Here is a 16,976-nt window from a genome sequence, read left to right as displayed (position 1 = left end):
GGACTTGGAAGGAAATTTGGCACAACAGCAGCTGGGGAAGGATCCCAAGTGTTCCTGGTTTTGTTTTGAATGGAATGTGGGTGTTCCCCCCTTTTCCCTGCATGTTGTGGGGGGCTCTGGGACCCCCAGGCTGGTTGTGAGTGTTCTCTCTGCTGCTTGAGGGCAAAAATGGGGAAACCCCCCCTTTTTCCAAGAGCTGATTCCAGAGCTGTCATTCCTGACTAAAATCTGAAACCTTTGTGTCACCAACCCAGAGAGATTCCTCTTGTAAGTGGAGCAGGAACCTTTATTTTTCCCTCTTCTTTTCCCTCTGGAAAATTAAGACTTGAAGGTTTTGTTTTAATTGGGTTTCTTGTTTCTTTTTTTTTTTTAATTTTATTTTAAATTTATGGATAAATGGGAACATCCCATTTGAAGACATCCTGGGAGTTTGTTCCCTGCAATAACCTCTCCAGCATCCATCACATCCTGAGCCCTTCAGGTCTTAAAGGGGGAGGAAAATTCCCATTTCCCTGAGCCCTTCCAGGTCCTGTGGCTGAATCCTCCCCCAAATTTTCCAGTTCCTGGCAGCTGGAGCAGCCAAAGCTGTTGGGAAGGAGGATGGGGAGAGGCTGAGAGGGTTCCCAGGGGTTTGGGGGGACAGGGGACAGGTTGGGCCCTTTTCCCCCTCTTTGGGAACTCCACTGTTTGTCCTGGGGTGGAATTTTATCCCCCATGTCCTGGGGGAGCAGGAGCTGAACCCCCTCAGGTGTGTCCCATCCCCAGGTGGATTTTGGGCAGCAGAGATTTTCCAACAGAGAGGGTTTTTTTTTTCCCTTTTTCCAACCTTTGTCTCATTTCTGCCTCTTTCGTGGAGGAATGTCCCTAAGTCCCCATCCCCTCCCTGTTTTGGCCCCCAAACTCCTGTTCCCTCCTTGTTTTCTCCCCTATTTTCCCCCCCTAAGCCTCCTCCTCTCTTTTTGCCCCCCAAAAACCCCTCGTACTCCCCTGTTTGTCCCCATTTGTCCCTGTTTGTCCCCAGTTCCCGGTCACTCAGTGCCACGTCAGGGCCTCGTGCTCCAGGGGATGATTGTGCCCTGGAGCCCCGGGGTGACTCAGCCCCCTCTGTGTCCCCTCTCTGTGTCCCCACAGAGGTCACAGGGGGTGGCCCCTGTCTTGGGGACCCCCGTGGGGAAGGGGTGACAGTGACCCATCCCCACCTTGTGCTGCTCCATCCCCCCGCTGTCCCCTCCTGGCTCTGTCCTTGTTCCCGTGGCTGGAGGGTGACGGTGACAGTGGTGATGATGTCGTTGTCCCCAGTGTGACATGTCTGGGATGGCTCTGGTGCCACGTGATGAGGTGACAGTCACTGCAGGAAGCTCCTCCCCCTGCCAGGGACCCCCAAAGTGGGCACGGGGGGAACAGCCCCGGCTTGGGGACAGAGGGAGGGTCCTGTCCTCCGTGCCTGCTGTCACAGGATGTCCCCAAACTGCCGTGTCCGGCTGCTCCTGAGGGAAGTGGGTGCTCAACCCCGTCTGATTTGGACACGGGGAGGGCTTGGGGACAAGGTGGGTGTCCCCCAGGGCAGCAGGATGTCTCCAGGGTGGGGTGCCAGGACGAGACAATGTCCCCAGGGTGGGATTCTTGGACAAGAGAGTGGCCCTCAGGGCAGCAGAATGTCCCCAAGGTGGGATACCAGGACAAGAGAATGTCCCCAGGGCAGCAGGACATCTCCAGGTTGGGATGCCAGGACAGGACGGTGTCCCTGGGGCCAGAATCCTTGGGACAGGAGGGTGTCCCCAGGGCAGGATGCTGGGGTGGACAGGAGAATATCCCAGGGACAGGAGGACATCCCAGGGACGGACAGGAGAAGGTCCCAGGGACAAGAGGACATCCCAGGGACAGGAGAAGGTCCCGGGCACCGGACAAGGTCCCGGGGACAGGAGGACATCCCAGAGACAGGAGGATCTCGCAGGGACGGACAGGAGAAGGTCCCGGGCACCGGAGGACATCCCGAGGACAGGAGGACATCCCAGGGACGAACAGAAGAAGATCCAGGGACAGGATAAGGTCCCAGGGACAAGAGGACATCCCAGGGACAGGAGAAGGTCCGAGGGACAGGAGAAGGTCCCGGGGACAGGAGAAGGTCCCAGGGACAGGAGCGCGTCCCGAGAACCGGAGGATGTCCCGGGCAGGAGCCGCCAGCAGCCCCGTGCCGGTGCCGGTGCTGACTCAGCCGGTCCCGCAGCATCACGTGGAGCCGGGGCAGCCCCCTCGTCCCCCTCCCCGTCCCCTCCTTCCCTCCAGCCCATCCAAACCCGACGCTTGCCAAAATTTTCCGGCTGCCTCCAAACTTCCTCAATCCGGGAGCACAAAAGGCGCAGCGGCCGCGGCTCCCGCAGGCCCCGTCCCGGCGCTCCCACCGACGGCTCCGTGCTCGGTAAGCGGCGGCGAGGGGTCCCCCGGGGGGCGCTGGGTGGGTTTCATCCCAGGGAAACGGATCCCAGTGGGAATGGGGGACGAAAAGGGAAACTGAGGCACGGTACATCGAGCAGATCTGGGGGTTCCCAGCTCGGGGAGGTGTCGCGGGTCCTGCTCCATCACGGGGGGCTGGGGGCCGGTGGGTGAAGCAGGGAGGGGCAGGAGGGCTGGGACATCCCCCCCTGCATCCTCTGCATCCCAAAATTCCCCCTCCCGGCTTGGGGCTGCCGAACGAGCCGGAGCGGTAACGGGAACCAGCTGTGCCGGCTCATGTGATGCCGGCGCCGGGCCAGCCCTGCCCCAAATCGGGGGAGGAGGGGGTGCCAAACCCAAATCAGGGGGTACAGGGGGTCTCAGCCCCAAATCAGGGGGTGCAGGGGGTCCTGGGCTCAAGGCAGAGTGTAGAGGGGGTCCTAACCCCAAATCAGGGTGTACAGAGAGTCTCAGCCCCAAGGCAGGGTGTGCAGGGGGTCCTGGCCCCAAGCTGAGGGAGGAAGGGGTCCCAGTCCCCAGCCAGGGTGTCCCAGCCCCACATCAGGGGGTGCAGGGTGTCCTGGCCTCAAATCAGGGGGTGCAGGGGGTCCCAGCCCCACAGGAGGGTGAGCACAGGGTCCTGCCCCCCCCAGCCCCCCCTGCTCACTCTGTGTCCCCTCCCCAGCGCCCAGGCTGTCCCCAGGATGTGGTGGCCCGTGCTGCTGGCCCTGCTGGTCCCTGCGGCTCCGGCCCAGCTGCACCCAGAGCAGGAACTGGATGCGCAGTGGGAGCTGTGGAAAAAAACCCACCACAAGCAATACAATGGCCAGGTATGGGGGAAATGGGGTTTGGGACACCCCCAGGGATGTCCCCAGGGTGGAAGATGTCCCCAGGGTGGGGGGCACAAGCAGGACCCTGTCCCAGCACCATCTCCCCCCGGCGCAGGCGGACGAGGTGACGCGGAGGCTGATTTGGGAGAAGAACCTCAAATACATCAACACCCACAACCTGGAGCACTCCCTGGGCCTCCACACCTTCGAGCTGGCCATGAACCACCTGGGTGACATGGTGGGTGTCCCTGGCAGGGGACAGAGGGGGGGCTGAGCACCTCTACACCTCTCTGGGTGCTCCCACCCACCGGGGTTCCTTCCCCAGACCAGCGAGGAGGTGGTGAGGACAATGACAGGGCTGAAGGTGCCCCGAGGTCACCAACGCCACAACGAGACCCTCTTTGTCCCTGACTGGAGTGAGAGAGCCCCAGCTGCCATGGACTGGCGTAAGAAAGGCTACGTGACCCCTGTGAAGAACCAGGTGAGATGGGTGTGCCCTCAGCGTCACCTCAGTGCCACCCCAGTGCGTCACCCTGGTGTCACCCATTGTGTCCCCACAGGGCCAGTGTGGCTCGTGCTGGGCTTTCAGCTCGGTGGGTGCCCTGGAGGGGCAGCTGAAGAGGAAAACGGGCAAGCTGCTGTCCCTCAGCCCCCAGAACCTGGTGGACTGCGTGGCCAACAACGACGGCTGCGGCGGCGGCTACATGACCAACGCCTTCGAGTACGTCCGCCAGAACCGCGGCATCGACTCCGAGGACTCCTACCCCTACATCGGCCAGGTGCGAGGGGTGCCGGCCCCAAAGCCCCCTGCATCCCTCCCATCCCCACCTCACCTGCCCTTCCTGGCCCCTCCCAGGACGAGAGCTGCATGTACAGCCCCACCGGGAAGGCGGCCAAGTGCCGCGGCTACCGCGAGATCCCCGAGGGCAACGAGAAGGCTTTGAAGAGGGCGGTGGCCAGGATTGGGCCCATCTCCGTGGGCATCGATGCCAGCCTGCCCTCCTTCCAGTTCTACAGCCGAGGTGAGGGGCTGGGGGGAGCTCAGGGGGCTGCTCGGGGAGCTGAGGCACTCGTGGTGACACCGGCTGTGTCCCCAAGGCGTGTACTACGACGAGAGCTGCAACGCGGAGAACATCAACCACGCCGTGCTGGCCGTGGGCTACGGGGCACAGAAAGGCACCAAGCACTGGATCATCAAGAACAGGTACAGGGTTTAGGATGGTTTGGGAATTGCAGGTGGTTTGGGGTCTTCCAGAGGCTCAGGTTTTGCTTTTCCACCCTGCAGCTGGGGCGAGGAATGGGGCAACAAGGGCTACGTCCTCCTGGCCCGCAACATGAACAATGCCTGCGGTGTGGCCAACCTGGCCAGCTTCCCCAAGATGTGACAACCCCACCCAGCCCTTCCCTAGCCACTGCCCTGCCTCCAGCTTGGCCCCTTCCCTCCCAGCCCCAAAGGTGACGGTGCTCCCGGGGGGAATTCTTTGTTTCCATGAGAAATTTCTCCTGGGAAAAGGGAAATTCACCTGCAGGGAATGGAGGATGAGTCCCCTCAACTCTGTTTTCCACACTTTGCCATGCTGGCTTCTGCATTCCCATGATCTGTGGAGGCCAATCCACCCAGACATGCTTCAGGAACCAGGTTCCACACCAGCCTCTGCCTCAGGAGCACTGGGGTGGAGGTGGAATATTCCCAATGGAGAACAAAAATCCCTCTCCCTCCACCCTGTATCCCAGTGGAGGCTGCTGAGAGTGATCTTGACTTTATTTTTCAACTAAAATTGGGAATAAGGCTTGGACTGGTTTGCTTTGTGCTGGAAAAAAGCCTCAGGGATGGGAAAAATTCTTCCTTTTCCCAAAGGGGCTAGGAATCCCATGTGAGGCAGAACAGGGTGAGAAGAAGCTGCTGGGGAATTTTGGGGCAGACGGATGGATGGATGGATGGATGGATGGATGCATGGATGGATGCATGGATGGATGCATGGATGGAGTATCTGAGGAGGGGGTGGTTCTAGGAAGGACACAGGGAAGGACAGATGGATGGATGGACACTCAGGACACCCCCAGCCCCATCAGAGTCCCCCAGACCCTCCCCAGGGACTGTCAGCCATGGCTGGGGGGGTCACCATGGGGAATTTGGGGACCTCCTGTGATTGTGGCCATGGGGAGGACACGAGTGACAATGCCCCTGTGGGAAGAGGTGCACAGAGACCCCTGGGGGGGCACGGGGCCGTGTGTGCCCGTGGCTGAGCGTGGTGACCACAGCACACCCCAAAACCAAACACAGGTATCACAGCAGGCCTGACACACCCCAGGAGTGCAAACACCCCAATATCCACCCACACCCTGCCACACCCCGGAACGGGGCCCCCCTGAAACAATGGGGACAGTGAGGCATAAGGAAGTCCCCAAAGGAGGAAAAAAGGGACACTCAGGGGTGACACCGCAGCATCTTCATTTATTGTTCCCTCCTGCCGGGGGGGATTCACTCCTCGTAGCCGTGGGGCGGGGGGGCCAGGGCGGCGCCCAGGGTCACCTGGCTCAGGTAGGCGTCGTCAAAGCAGCGGCGCCGCTCGGGCTCCTCCCACGAGCAGCAGCCCTGGGGGTCCCTCCAGGCGTCCCCAGGGGTGGCACAGAGCGTGGCGATGCCCTGGGACAGCTGTGGGCATGGGGATGGGGGGTCAGGGCGGTTCTGGGGGGTTCCCCAGCGCTCCTGACCCCCCTCGGTCACTCACCTGCTCCCGGGCACAGGCGCCGCGCTCCTCGGCGGGCAGCGGGCAGCACGCGGCCGTCATGGCCCCCAGCAGCTCCGGTACCGGGCGCCTGCGGGCACGGGCACGGGGTCAACACGGGGGGCACCTCCAAGGGGCGTTTAGGCGGGGGAAAGGGACTGATGAGTCCCCTCCCCAAAAAGGGGTTCCCGAGCAATGGAGAGTGCCAGGGATGGGGATGGGGGTGAGGGGTCCTGCAAAGCTGGGACCTCCCAAAAGGAGGGACTGTGCTGTCCCTCCACAAACAGAAGGGACTGTGCTGTCCCCCCCCCCAAAAGGAGGGACCGTGCTGTCCCCCCACAAACAGAAGGGACTGTGCTGTTCCCCCCCCCCCCCCAAAAGCAGGGACCGTGCTGTCCCCCCCGGCTGTTCGGGCTCACGCACCTCTGTGTGAAGAGCCGGGTGGGGCCGCACAGGGAGCGCAGCAGGGCCGGGCCGGGCCGGGCCAGGCTCACGTTGTGCAGCTCCCGGTCGTATTCGGGGTGGGGGGCGGCGGCGGCGAAGCAGCGACCCCGGGCCTTGGGACCCCCCCGCTTGCAGCAGCGGTGCTGCCCCGTCTTCACCGCGGATTCCTCCCGGCAGAAGCGATTGAGCCCCTTCAGCCACTGCGGAGGAGGAGCTGGGGGTCAGGGGGGACGCTGGGACCCCCGAGCCCTGAACACCCGGGTCAGCCCTGGGACATTTCCGTGCCCTCCCCGGATGCCGGGGCCCCTCCCTGACACGTTTGTCACCTTCCCGGATACCTGGGAGCCTTCCCGGCCTCTGAGTGGCTGGGTCACGCTCCGGGCACATGGGTCATTGCCGGGACACCGGGGGCCCCTCCCCGGATACCGGAGTGCCGGCCCAAACACCTGAGTCCCTTCCCAAACACCTCCCAAACACCCGAGTCCCTTCCCAAACACCTCCCAACCACCTGGGTCCCTTTCCCAAACACCTCCCAAACACCTGAGTCCCTTCCCAAACACCTCCCAAACACCTGGGTCCCTTTCCCAAACACCTCAGTCCTTTTCCCAAACGCCTGGATCTCATTCCCAAACACCTGGGTCCCTTTCCCAAACACCTCAGTCCTTTTCCCAAACGCCTGGATCTCATTCCCAAACACCTCAGTCCCTTTTCCAAACATCTGGGTCCTTTTCCCAAACTCTTGTCTCCTCTTCCCGGATACCTGCACACCCCCAATCCTTTGACACCTGAGACCCTCCCAAACACCTGGGACACCCCGAACCCTTCAGCACCGTCACCCTCCCTCCCATCCTTGTCCCCCCGTCCCAGCCTTGTCCCCCCGTCCCATCCTTGTCCCCCCGGCCCATCCTCGTCCCCCCTGTCCCAGCCGTGTCCCCCCCGGCCCAGCCTTGTCCCCACTCACGGCGCTGTGGGCGCAGCTCAGGCTCTCGTTGCGGCAGCACCGCCCGTACTCCCGTTCCAACCGGACGCGCAGGCGGACGCGGGGCCCGGAGCGGGCACCGGGGCCGGGGGGGCCGGGGCGCAGCGCCCGCAGCCCGCAGATGTTGCCCATGTTGGTGGCCGTGGGCTCGCCGGGAGGAAAGGGGGGCTCGCTGACCAGGTCCCAGGCGGTGTCGGGGTCCCAGGTGGGGACGGGGTCCCGGGTGGGGGCCGGGGTCCCCTGGGCGAAGCAGCGGCGCCGCGCGGCCCCGTGGCGGCGGCAGCAGTGGAACTGCCGCGTCTTCACCCCGAACTCATCCGTGCAGAACCCGTCCAGCACGTCCGTCCACTGCGGGCACAGTCCCCTCGGTGTCACCCCTGTCCCTCCCTGTGACAGTGTCACAGTCCCCTCTCCCGGTGTTGTCCCCGCGATGTCCCCACGTTACACCTGCCCCAGCGTCTTCCCCTCCAGCAGTGTCCCCGTGTCCCTTACGGTGTCCCCCCATCCCTGTGGTGTCCCCATCCCCGCGGTGTCTCCTCCCTCCTCACAGTGTCCCCTCTCCCTTCAGTGTCCCCATCCCCACACTGTCCCCTTTCCCCCCGGTGTCCCCATCCCCACAGTGTCCCCATCCCCCCAGTGTCCCCCATTTCCCCAGTGTCCCCTTTCCCCCCGGTGTCCCCGTTCCCCGCAGTGTCCCCATCCCCACACTGTCCCCTTTCCCCCCGGTGTCCCCATCCCCACAGTGTCCCCATCCCCACAATGTCCCCTCTCCCCGCGGTGTCCCCATCCCCACACTATCCCCGTTTCCCCCGATGTCCCCACCCCCGCGGTGTCCCCGTTTCCCGGTGTCCCCACTCACGGCGCGTTGGGCGCAGGGCACCGGGCTGTGGTGGCGGCAGCAATCGTTCAGGCGGGGCCGGAGCGCGGCCAGCGCGGCCGCCTGGCGCCGGAGGTGCGCGAACGCGTTCGGGGGCAGCGGCAGCGGCGGCGGCAGCGTGGGGGGGTCCCGGCAGTGCCGGGTGACGGTGGCGGCCATGGGCCAGGCGGGGGGGAACCCGTCCAGGGCCGTGCCCCAGGTTGGGGGGTCCCTGGAGGGGCCCATGGCTCCCCCCACCAGGATGTCGGGGGGCACGTCCAGGACCTGCTCCTGCTGCAGCACTGCGAAAGGGAGCGGGGTGGGCACGGTGGGCGCTTGTGCCCGTGTGCCCCTCTCTGCCCTGTGGTGCCACTCCTGTGCCCAACCTCAGTGTCGCCATGTCGCTCCCACCCCGTGTCTCCCCCATCCAAGTCCCCCTTCTCCTCCATCACGGTGTCCCCGTGTCCCTCCACCCCTCCGTGTCCCCTCCATCCAATTCCCCACCCATGTGCATCCCTCTGTCCTCAGTCTTCGGTGTCCCCCTTTGTGCCCCCACCCCTGGGTGTCCCCCTTTGTTCCCCCACCTCCGGGGGTCCCTCCCCTCACCTTGTTTGATGTTGGGGGGCCGCAGGTCCAGGCTCTCCTGCACCACTTGCTGCAGATGCCCCGAGGCCAGCGCTGCTGTCACCGACGGGGGACACAGGGGGGTCAGCAGGGTCACCCCCTCTCCATCCCCCCACCCATGGAACAGCGAGCAGGGACCCCCCAGACCTGTGGGCTTGGAGCCCCATCATGGGGAGGGGTCCCAGGTGTTCAGGAGGGGTCCCAGGGGCTGGAGAAGGGGACCCAGGCACCCAGGAGGGCTGCAGGTGTTCGGGACAGGCTCCTGCGGGCATCTGGGAGGGATCCAGGTGCGTGGGCAGCAGCCCCGACATCCGGGGTGGGGACCCAGCCGTCCCTGGAGGCGTCCCAAACACCTGGCCAGGAGCTCAGGTGGGACCCGGGAGCTCGGGAAGGGGATCCAGGTGTCCGGGGAAGGGACCCGAGTTCGGGAAGGGACCCCCAAATCTCAGTGAGGGATCTCAGGTGTTTGGGAAGGGGATCCAGAATTCGGGAAGGGGCCCCCAAATCTCAGTGAGGGATCTCAGGTGTTTGGGAAGGGGATCCAGAATTTGGGAAGGGGCCCCCAAATCTCAGTGAGGGATCTCAGGTGTCCGGGAAGGGGATCCAGAATTCGGGAAGGGGCTCCCAAATCTCAGTGAGGGATCTCAGGTGTTTGGGAAGGGGATCCGGGTGTCCGGGAAGGGATCCAGAGTTCGGGAAAGGGCCCCGGGTGTTGGGGGGCCCCAGGCGTGCAGGGGGGCCCTGGGCGGGGGCCGCGGGGACTCACCGGCGGCGCTGAGGAGGAGGAAGAGGCCGAAGGCCGCCATGGCGTCGGGAGCTGTAGGGTCAGCGCCGGCTCCGCCGCCTTATGAAGGGCCGGCTCGGGCGTGGGGCCACATCCCGCGGGGCTGAGTCACGGCCCTGACGTCGCGGCAGAGCCGGGAGGGGTCCCCGGGGGGCTGCGCTGGATCCGCACCCCCAAACTGGGGCAGGGGGGCACCCCGACCCCGGCCAGGCTGTCCCAGCCCTGTCCCCACCTCGGGGGTCGCGTCCCCACCCCGGGGGTCCCGTCCCCACCCCGGTAGCCCCGGATCCCCCTCTGGTGGCCCCAGCGCCCCCCCCCGACCCCTGCGTCAGCGGAGGGGGAAGCGGTCAAACCACATTTTTGTGGGTTTTACCCCGTTTTGGGGCCCCCACCCACTGAGTCACCCCCGGTGCTGAGTAGGGGAGCTGAACGGGCACCTCCAGAGGGACCCCCGGACAGGGGGGGGGGTCCCTCAGCTGATGTCCCCAAGAGTCACAGCCTATGGCCAGGGGGGCTCCTGTGCTATCCCGGGATAACCAAAGCCCCGACCCGCCCGGGCAGGTGTTTGGGCTGGGGTGGGGGGACAGCCCCGTGTGTCCCCCCCCCGATTGCCCAACGGGGCTGCGGCTCCGTGACTCGGCCTTTGCGCAACCCCCCCACTTTCCCCGACGCGTGGGCGGGGGGAAATCCCGGCCGGAGGGACCCAGAAGTGCCGGGGGCACCTCGGGAGAGGGAAGGGACGGTGGGAACGGAAAATTGGGAATGAAAACCCGGGAATCGCAACCCGGGCAGGTTGTGGGGAGGGAATCCAGGGGGTTTGGGGGGGTCCTGCCCCCCAGGTGGGACCCCGGAGGTCGGGAAGGGGCCCCCAAATCTCAATGGGGGATCTCAGGTGTTCAGGAAAGGGATCCAGGTGTCCGGGGAAGGGATTCAGAGTTCAGGAAGGAGCCCCAGGTGTTCGGGGGGGCTTCGAGCACCCCAGCACCGAGACGCGCCCCAGTCTCAGCTCCCACAACATCCAGCACGTTTCCCAGAGTTTATTGAGTTGGGGGGTCCCGGGGCCCCCCGATAAGAGTGAGGAGGGGTCAGAAGCGCTGCTCGGCGTCGGGAATGCGGCTGTCCCTGAGCTCCTGCAGCCGCTGCAGCACCCGGGGCAGCTCCAGCTCGCCGAGCTGCCGGTTCTCCCGGCTGCGGACGCTGACGGTGCCGCGCTGCCGCTCCCGCCGCCCCACCACTGCGGGGGCACGGCCGTCAGGGGGGAAAAACGGGGGGTCCGAGTCCCCCGACCCGCACAGGCACCCCCCAAACACAGCACACCCCAGCGGGGTCCCAGGGCAGGGATTTGGGGGGGTCCCAGAACAGTCCAGGGGGGTTAAAGGTGGTCCCAAAGGGGGTGGGGGTCTCAGAGGGGTCCCTAAAACACCTCTGGAGAGGTCCTGAGTGGGTCTCAGGGGGTGCTGGTGAATTCCCAAGGGGGGATTGAGCTCCTGGGGGGTCTCAGCAGATTCCTGAGGGGGTCTCATAATGGGGGCTCCCAGGGGATTCACTTTTGCTCCCCAGCAGCACCCAGGATGTGGATGGGGGTGTCCAGCCAGTCCTGGGGGGCTCCAAGGGGCTCCCAAGGGGGTCCCAGGGGGGTTCTGGGGCTCTGCCCCACCCTTACCCAACTGGAAGTTGTAGTGGGCGAGTTGGGCCCGGCGGATCTTCCGTGCCAGGGTGGTGCCGGGGTCCCCGTCCAGGTCAGCCAGGAGGCCCCCCCTCCTCAGCACTGCCTGCACCTGCACCCCCAGAGTCAGTGTGGGGTGGTTTGGGGGGTCACAGGGGATGGGGGAGCACGGGGGGGGGTCACACACTCACCTCCCGAGCATAGTCTTCGACCTCGGGGGTCTGTGGGATGACCATGGCCTGCAGTGGGGACAGCCAGAGCGGCCTGGGGGGCACCAGGGGTCACTGGGGGTGACACACAGGGAGGGGGTGCCCCAAGGGTTGCAGGGGTGCCCCCAGGATGGAGGAACCCCAAAGATGGAGGTAACTGGGGGATCCGGAGAGTGTCCTGGGGATTGAGTGTCCCCAAAACTGGGGAGTGTCTGTCCCAACATGGGACAGGGTGACACTGGGGATGAGGGGGCCCACACAACTGGGGGTTCTGTCCCAGGGATGGGGGCTGTCTGAGGGACTGGGGGTGAGCTGTGGGCTGGTTTTGGGGTCCCCCCTCACCATCTCCCACCGTAGCTCTCGGCCAGCACGGCCACCATGCGCTCCACGGAGCCCAGCACAGCCCGATGGATCAGCACCGGCCTCGCGCGGCTCCCGCTGGGGCTGGGGGGAAAACGGGGGTCAGGGGGGCAGGGGGACCCCTTGTCCGAGTCCTGATACCCCCAAATCCCCAATTCTGCCTTCCCCATCCCAGTCCTGACACTCCCCAAAATCCTGACCCCCCCAGCCCCATTGCTGCCCCTCCATCCCAATCCTGAGCCCCCTCCCAGGCCCCAATCCTGACATTTCCCAATCCCAATCCTGCTCCCCCAGCCCCAATCCTGATCCCCCCACAACAATCCTGAACCCCAGCCCAATCCTGGCCCCCACAAATCCCCCAGTCCTGCTCCCCTCCCAATACCTGGCATATTCCAGCTCGAATCTCTCAGGCATCTGGAAATCCAGCTGGATGGTGCCACACTGGTGGTGCCTCCCCAGAGCATCCCTGATCCGGATATCGATCTGGTGGGAATCAAGAGGTTCCAGAAGGGTCCTGGTTTGTCCCTTTAGGGATCCCCCTTCCCCAAATTCCTCACCTTGGGCCCATAAAAGGCTCCATCCCCCGGACTCAGCTCCCAGGGCTGCCCGAAATTCCTCAGGCTCCGCTCCAGCTGCTGCAGGGGTGGGTTGGGAGGGTCAGGGGGGCACAGAGCAGGGGGCACCAACAGAGGGGGCATCGTCCCACCTGCTCTGCACGATCCCAGGTTTCAGGATCCCCCAGGAATCCATCGGGACGCGTGGCCAGGGCCAGGCGGAAGGAGAAGCCCAGGATGGCGTAAACGGCGCGGATGAAATCCAGGGAGGAATCGATCTCGCTCTCCAGCTGGGAAAGGGATGTCAGGAGGGGTAGGTGGCACATTCTGGGGGGCACAGGGAGGGCTCGGGGGCACAGACACCTGCTCCAGGGTGCAGAAAATGTGAGCGTCATCCTGCTGGAAGCGCCGGACCCGCGTCAGCCCCGTCAGGGTCCCGGGGGGCTCGTTGCGGTGCAGGACCCCGAAATCCGCCAGGCGCAGGGGCAGCTCCCGCCAGGAGCGCGGCCGGTGGGCGAACATCAGGCTGGGGACGGACGGACAGACAGACAGGCTGCCCCCAGGAGCCCCCCCAGGGCACCCCAGGGCCGCCCGACTCACCAGTGGGCCGGGCAGTTCATGGGTTTGAGGGACAGGGTCTCGGGGGTGGCAGGGACGGAGAAGATGTGGGGGCTGTAGTGCTGCCAGTGCCCCGAGAGCTCCCAGAGCCGGGGGCTGAACAGGTTGGGGGTCACCACCTCGCTGAAGCCCCTGGCCCGGTACTCGCTCTGTGGGGACAGGGACAGGGCAGGACATCAGCTGAGCCCCACAGCATCGGGCATGGGGGGCTGCAGGGCCTGGGAGGGTGGGCAGAGGGGTCTGGGTGTGAGGGGATGGGGTGCAGTGGGGTCTGTGGGTCACAGTTGTGGTGGGGATGGGTGCAGTGGGGTCTGTGGGGCACAGCTGTGGTGGGGATGGGGTGCAGTGGGGTCTGTGGGGCACAGCAGTGGTGGGGATGGGGTGCAGTGGGGTCTGTGGGGCACAGCTGTGGTGGGGATGGGGTGCAGTGGGGTCTGTGGGGCACAGCAGTGCCCAGCTGGGGTGGGGATGGGTGCAGTGGGGTCTGTGGGGCACAGCAGTGGTGGGGATGGGGTGCAGTGGGGTCTGTGGGTCACAGTTGTGGTGGGGATGGGGTGCAGTGGGGTCTGTGGGGCACAGCAGTGGTGGGGATGGGTGCAGTGGGGTCGGGGGGTCACAGCTGTGGTGGGGATGGGTGCAGTGGGGTCTGTGGGGCACAGCAGTGCCCAGCTGGGGTGGGGATGGGTGCAGTGGGGGCTATGGGGCACAGCAGTGGTGGGGATGGGGTGCAGTGGGGTCTGTGGGGCACAGCAGTGGTGGGGATGGGTGCAGTGGGGTCTGTGGGGCACAGCAGTGCCCAGCTGGGGTGGGGATGGGTGCAGTGGGGTCTGTGGGGCACAGCAGTGGTGGGGATGGGGTGCAGTGGGGTCGGGGGGTCACAGCTGTGGTGGGGATGGGGTGCAGTGGGGTCTGTGGGGCACAGCTGTGGTGGGGATGGGGTGCAGTGAGGTCTGTGGGGCACAGCAGTGGTGGGGATGGGGTGCAGTGGGGTCGGGGGGTCACAGCTGTGGTGGGGATGGGGTGCAGTGGGGTCTGTGGGGCACAGCAGTGCCCAGCTGGGGTGGGGATGGGTGCAGTGGGGTCTGTGGGGCACAGCTGTGGTGGGGATGGGGTGCAGTGAGGTCTGTGGGGCACAGCTGTGGTGGGGATGGGGTGCAGTGGGGTCTGTGGGGCACAGCAGTGCCCAGCTGGGGTGGGGATGGGGTGCAGAGGGGTGTGGGTGATGTGGTGACAGGGAGATGATGGGGGTCATACCCGGATAAACTCCACCAGGGTGTTGTACACGTGGGCACCACGGGGCAGGAAGAAGCAGCTGCCAGGGCTGAACTTGTGGAAGAAGAAGAGCTCCTGATCCTGCAGGATCCAGGGAGTTACTGGGGTGACCCCCGTGGCTCTGCGGGCCCCCCCAGCCCCTGGCAGGGCTCCCACCTTGCCGATCCTGCGGTGATCCCGCTGAGCCGCCTCCTCCTGCGCCCGCTGCCACTGCTCCAGCTCCTGGGCACTGGGGAAGGCCACGGCGGCCACACGCTGCAGGGACTGACCCCCAGCTCCCCCCCAGAGCGCAGCCGAGCTCTGTGGGCACAGGGGGACATCAGAGGGACACCGGGGACCCCACCCAAGAGCAGGGCGGGGCACAGGGACCCCCAGCCGACACCCACCGTGAGCACCCGCAGGGCTCCGATCAGCCCCGTGTGCCGCAGCAGGGGCCCGGGGCACAGCTGGAGCAGGGGGCCACACCTGAGGGAGGAACAGACAGATGTGGGGACAGCTGTGGTGACAGCTGAGGTGACACAGGGCCACCCCACGTGTCCCTGTGCTCACCTGTACACCGTGGCCGTGGGAGATGTCACCTCCTCGAGCTGCTGCAGCTGGAAGGCGTTGTGCTGGGGAGGGACAGGGAGGTGGGTGATGGGGGCTTGGTGACATTAGAGGGGTGACGCTGAAGGTCCCAATGTCCCCAGAATGGCCTCCCGTGACACTCTGGGGAGGGGGACACACCTGGAGCAGCTCAGCCAGCTGCTGCCGCGTGGCCTCGAGGCGCTCGAAGCGGTGCCGGGCACGGGCGAACGTGGCACAGGCCTCCTCCAGCAGCGGCAGCTCCGCGCTCTGCACCGTCCTGGGGACACAGGGACACGTTGGGGACACACTGGGGACACCCCAAGGACCCTGCAGCACCTGCCCAGCCCTACCTGCTGCCCATGTGCACGTCGCAGAAGAAGCCATCCTCGGTGGCTTGGCTGCTGCAAAGCGTGGCCCCAAAAATCTGCTCTGCCACTGCCCCCAGGACGCAGGCACTGGAGCGCCAGAAAGCCTGGGGGGACACAGGGGACACGGGGGACATTGGGGACACGGGGGCTGTGAGGACAGCCAGGTGCAGGTTCGGCCCCCCAGACCCCAGGCTCACCTCCCGCCCTTCAGGTGTGGAGAAGTCGAGCAGCTCCAGGTCGGTGTCACCTTCCAGCGGCCGGTCCAGGTCCTGGAGGGTCCCATTCACCCGGGCCACCAAGGCCACCTGGGCCAGGCCAGCCCTACAGGGACACCAGAGACACCGTGGAGACACTGTGGGGAACCTGTGGGGACTCTGTGGGGATCGTGAGGACGTGGTAGGAACCCCACAAAACTCGTGGGGACTCTGTGGGGATCACGGGAGCACCACAGGGACACTGTGGGCCCTGCAGACCCTGTGGGGGGCTCTGAGGGGACCGTGGGGACACAGCAGGAAGCCCGGGAACCTTGTGGGAACCACAGGGACATGGTGGAGACCCTGTGAACCTCGTGGGGACTCTGTGGGGATCACGGGGACACTACGGGGACATTGTGGAGATCATGAGAACCTCATGGGGACTCTTGGGGATTATGGGGACACTGCAGACCCTCCAGACCTTGTGGGGACTCTGTGGGGATCAGAGGGGCACCATGGGGACATTTGGACCCTGCAGGCCTTGTGGGGATCAGAGGACACCACGGGGACACTGCGGACCCTGCAGACACCCTGAGGGGCCCGCGAACCTTGCCGGGACACTGCGGGGACCCCGGGGACAGCGTGGGAAGCCCTCGGGCCGTACCCGAGCTCCGTGGCCACCTGGAACGGGGTGGTTTGCAGGGCCCGGCCGGGCAGGCGGCGCCCGCCGGGCAGCGCGATGCGGATCGGGGTCCCCGGAGCGAGGCGGCCGCTCCCGGTGCCGCCGCCCGCACCATCCCCGGGCCCGTCCCAGCGCTCCGCCGCCGCCGCCCGCAGCCGCTGGAAGAGCCGGAGGCGCTCGGGCTCCGGCCCCGACACCTGGGGACGGGAATCGCGGCGGGGTCACCGGGCCGCCCTTGGGGAAGCGGGCAGGGGTGGGGCGGGAGGGGGATGAGGGGTCCCGGGGGTCCCGAGCGCACCCGGTGTCGCCGCGGGGCTCCCGCCAGCAGCAGCCGCGAACCGGCGCGTGCGGACATGGCCGAGGCTCCGCCCGTTCCGCCGGAACCGGGGATGGGCCTCCGCAACCCCCCCCCCGCGGAAGCCGCGTTGGACTCGCCCGCCCGTGCGGCGGCGCCGCAGCCAGGACGAAACCATGGAGGGCGCGGGGGGGGGGGAAAGCCGCACGAACCCCTCAAACCGAGGGTGAACGCGAGAAAGAACGGACCCGCCAAGGGTTGTTTGGTAGTTTTTATGCAGATCCTGAAGCCCACACCGGTATCAAACAGGTACGATGGAGGCAACTAAAAACCAACAAAAAATAATTAAAATAAAATCAAGTAAAATCCCAACTTCATATAAAAGCCGCGGGGGCGGCTCTGGGTGTAAGGGGGGGACCCCTCTGAGCCCCCGCCGGGCTCCGGCTGCGTGTGGTGAACGATCCCGGAGGGAATTAAAAAGTGATTGCTATATACACACACGTAGAAAGTCA

The 16,976-nt window shown here is 65.6% G+C and overlaps 3 protein-coding genes across 3 annotated transcripts; 1 reads left to right on the top strand and 2 right to left on the bottom strand.

Moving 5' to 3' along the window:
* The first annotated feature begins 1,411 nt into the window (after nt 1–1,411).
* On the top strand, nt 1,412–5,040 carry CTSK (cathepsin K). The gene is made up of 9 exons (XM_058821656.1): nt 1,412–2,087; nt 2,126–2,419; nt 3,119–3,263; nt 3,379–3,501; nt 3,589–3,744; nt 3,824–4,042; nt 4,120–4,285; nt 4,362–4,467; nt 4,549–5,040. The coding sequence occupies exons 3-9, from the start codon at nt 3,138–3,140 to the stop codon at nt 4,646–4,648; spliced, it is 996 nt and encodes a 331-aa protein (XP_058677639.1). The 5' UTR covers nt 1,412–2,087; nt 2,126–2,419; nt 3,119–3,137; the 3' UTR covers nt 4,649–5,040.
* Nucleotides 5,041–5,708: 668 nt separating this feature from the next.
* On the bottom strand, nt 5,709–9,701 carry ECM1 (extracellular matrix protein 1). Its single transcript, XM_058821871.1, has 7 exons — nt 9,662–9,701; nt 8,878–8,949; nt 8,275–8,573; nt 7,398–7,763; nt 6,416–6,636; nt 5,996–6,083; nt 5,709–5,919 (listed from the first exon to the last, which is right to left on the bottom strand). The coding sequence occupies exons 1-7, from the start codon at nt 9,699–9,701 to the stop codon at nt 5,746–5,748; spliced, it is 1,260 nt and encodes a 419-aa protein (XP_058677854.1). The 3' UTR covers nt 5,709–5,745.
* Nucleotides 9,702–10,698: 997 nt separating this feature from the next.
* TARS2 (threonyl-tRNA synthetase 2, mitochondrial) lies at nt 10,699–16,524 on the bottom strand. The gene is made up of 18 exons (XM_058821560.1): nt 16,468–16,524; nt 16,152–16,366; nt 15,491–15,614; nt 15,276–15,397; nt 15,085–15,202; nt 14,908–14,969; nt 14,745–14,823; nt 14,515–14,658; nt 14,341–14,439; nt 13,069–13,235; nt 12,832–12,994; nt 12,621–12,758; nt 12,472–12,549; nt 12,297–12,397; nt 11,897–11,998; nt 11,537–11,609; nt 11,343–11,457; nt 10,699–10,913 (listed from the first exon to the last, which is right to left on the bottom strand). Exons 1-18 carry the CDS (start codon nt 16,522–16,524, stop codon nt 10,765–10,767), a joined length of 2,106 nt encoding a protein of 701 aa, XP_058677543.1. The 3' UTR covers nt 10,699–10,764.
* Between the last annotated feature and the right edge of the window lie 452 nt (nt 16,525–16,976).

This window comes from Ammospiza caudacuta, chromosome 30 (genome assembly GCF_027887145.1).
Source record: "Ammospiza caudacuta isolate bAmmCau1 chromosome 30, bAmmCau1.pri, whole genome shotgun sequence".
NCBI classification, from domain to species: Eukaryota; Metazoa; Chordata; class Aves; order Passeriformes; family Passerellidae; genus Ammospiza; species Ammospiza caudacuta.
The sequence above is the reverse complement of the archived record's forward strand: the minus strand, read 5'-3'. Positions and strand labels throughout refer to the sequence as shown.

What these genes read in the sequence shown, in the direction of transcription:
- TARS2 (XM_058821560.1), bottom strand. Translation starts at nt 16,524, where the DNA reads ATGTCCGCACGCGCCGGTTCGCGGCTGCTGCTGGCGGGAGCCCCGCGG. An exon ending in ATGAACTGCCCGGCCCACTG is followed by an intron (nt 12,995 to 13,068) that starts GTGAGTCGGGCG and finishes GTCCGTCCCCAG; the next exon opens with CCTGATGTTCGCCCACCGGC. An exon ending in CCACTACAACTTCCAGTTGG is followed by an intron (nt 10,914 to 11,342) that starts GTAAGGGTGGGG and finishes GTGCCCCCGCAG; the next exon opens with TGGTGGGGCGGCGGGAGCGG.
- CTSK (XM_058821656.1), top strand. Translation starts at nt 3,138, where the DNA reads ATGTGGTGGCCCGTGCTGCTGGCCCTGCTGGTCCCTGCGGCTCCGGCC. An exon ending in TGACCCCTGTGAAGAACCAG is followed by an intron (nt 3,745 to 3,823) that starts GTGAGATGGGTG and finishes GTGTCCCCACAG; the next exon opens with GGCCAGTGTGGCTCGTGCTG. An exon ending in CTTCCAGTTCTACAGCCGAG is followed by an intron (nt 4,286 to 4,361) that starts GTGAGGGGCTGG and finishes TGTGTCCCCAAG; the next exon opens with GCGTGTACTACGACGAGAGC.
- ECM1 (XM_058821871.1), bottom strand. Translation starts at nt 9,701, where the DNA reads ATGGCGGCCTTCGGCCTCTTCCTCCTCCTCAGCGCCGCCG. An exon ending in TGAGCTGCGCCCACAGCGCC is followed by an intron (nt 6,637 to 7,397) that starts GTGAGTGGGGAC and finishes CCTCCTCCGCAG; the next exon opens with TGGCTGAAGGGGCTCAATCG. An exon ending in GCGCCTGTGCCCGGGAGCAG is followed by an intron (nt 5,920 to 5,995) that starts GTGAGTGACCGA and finishes CCATGCCCACAG; the next exon opens with CTGTCCCAGGGCATCGCCAC.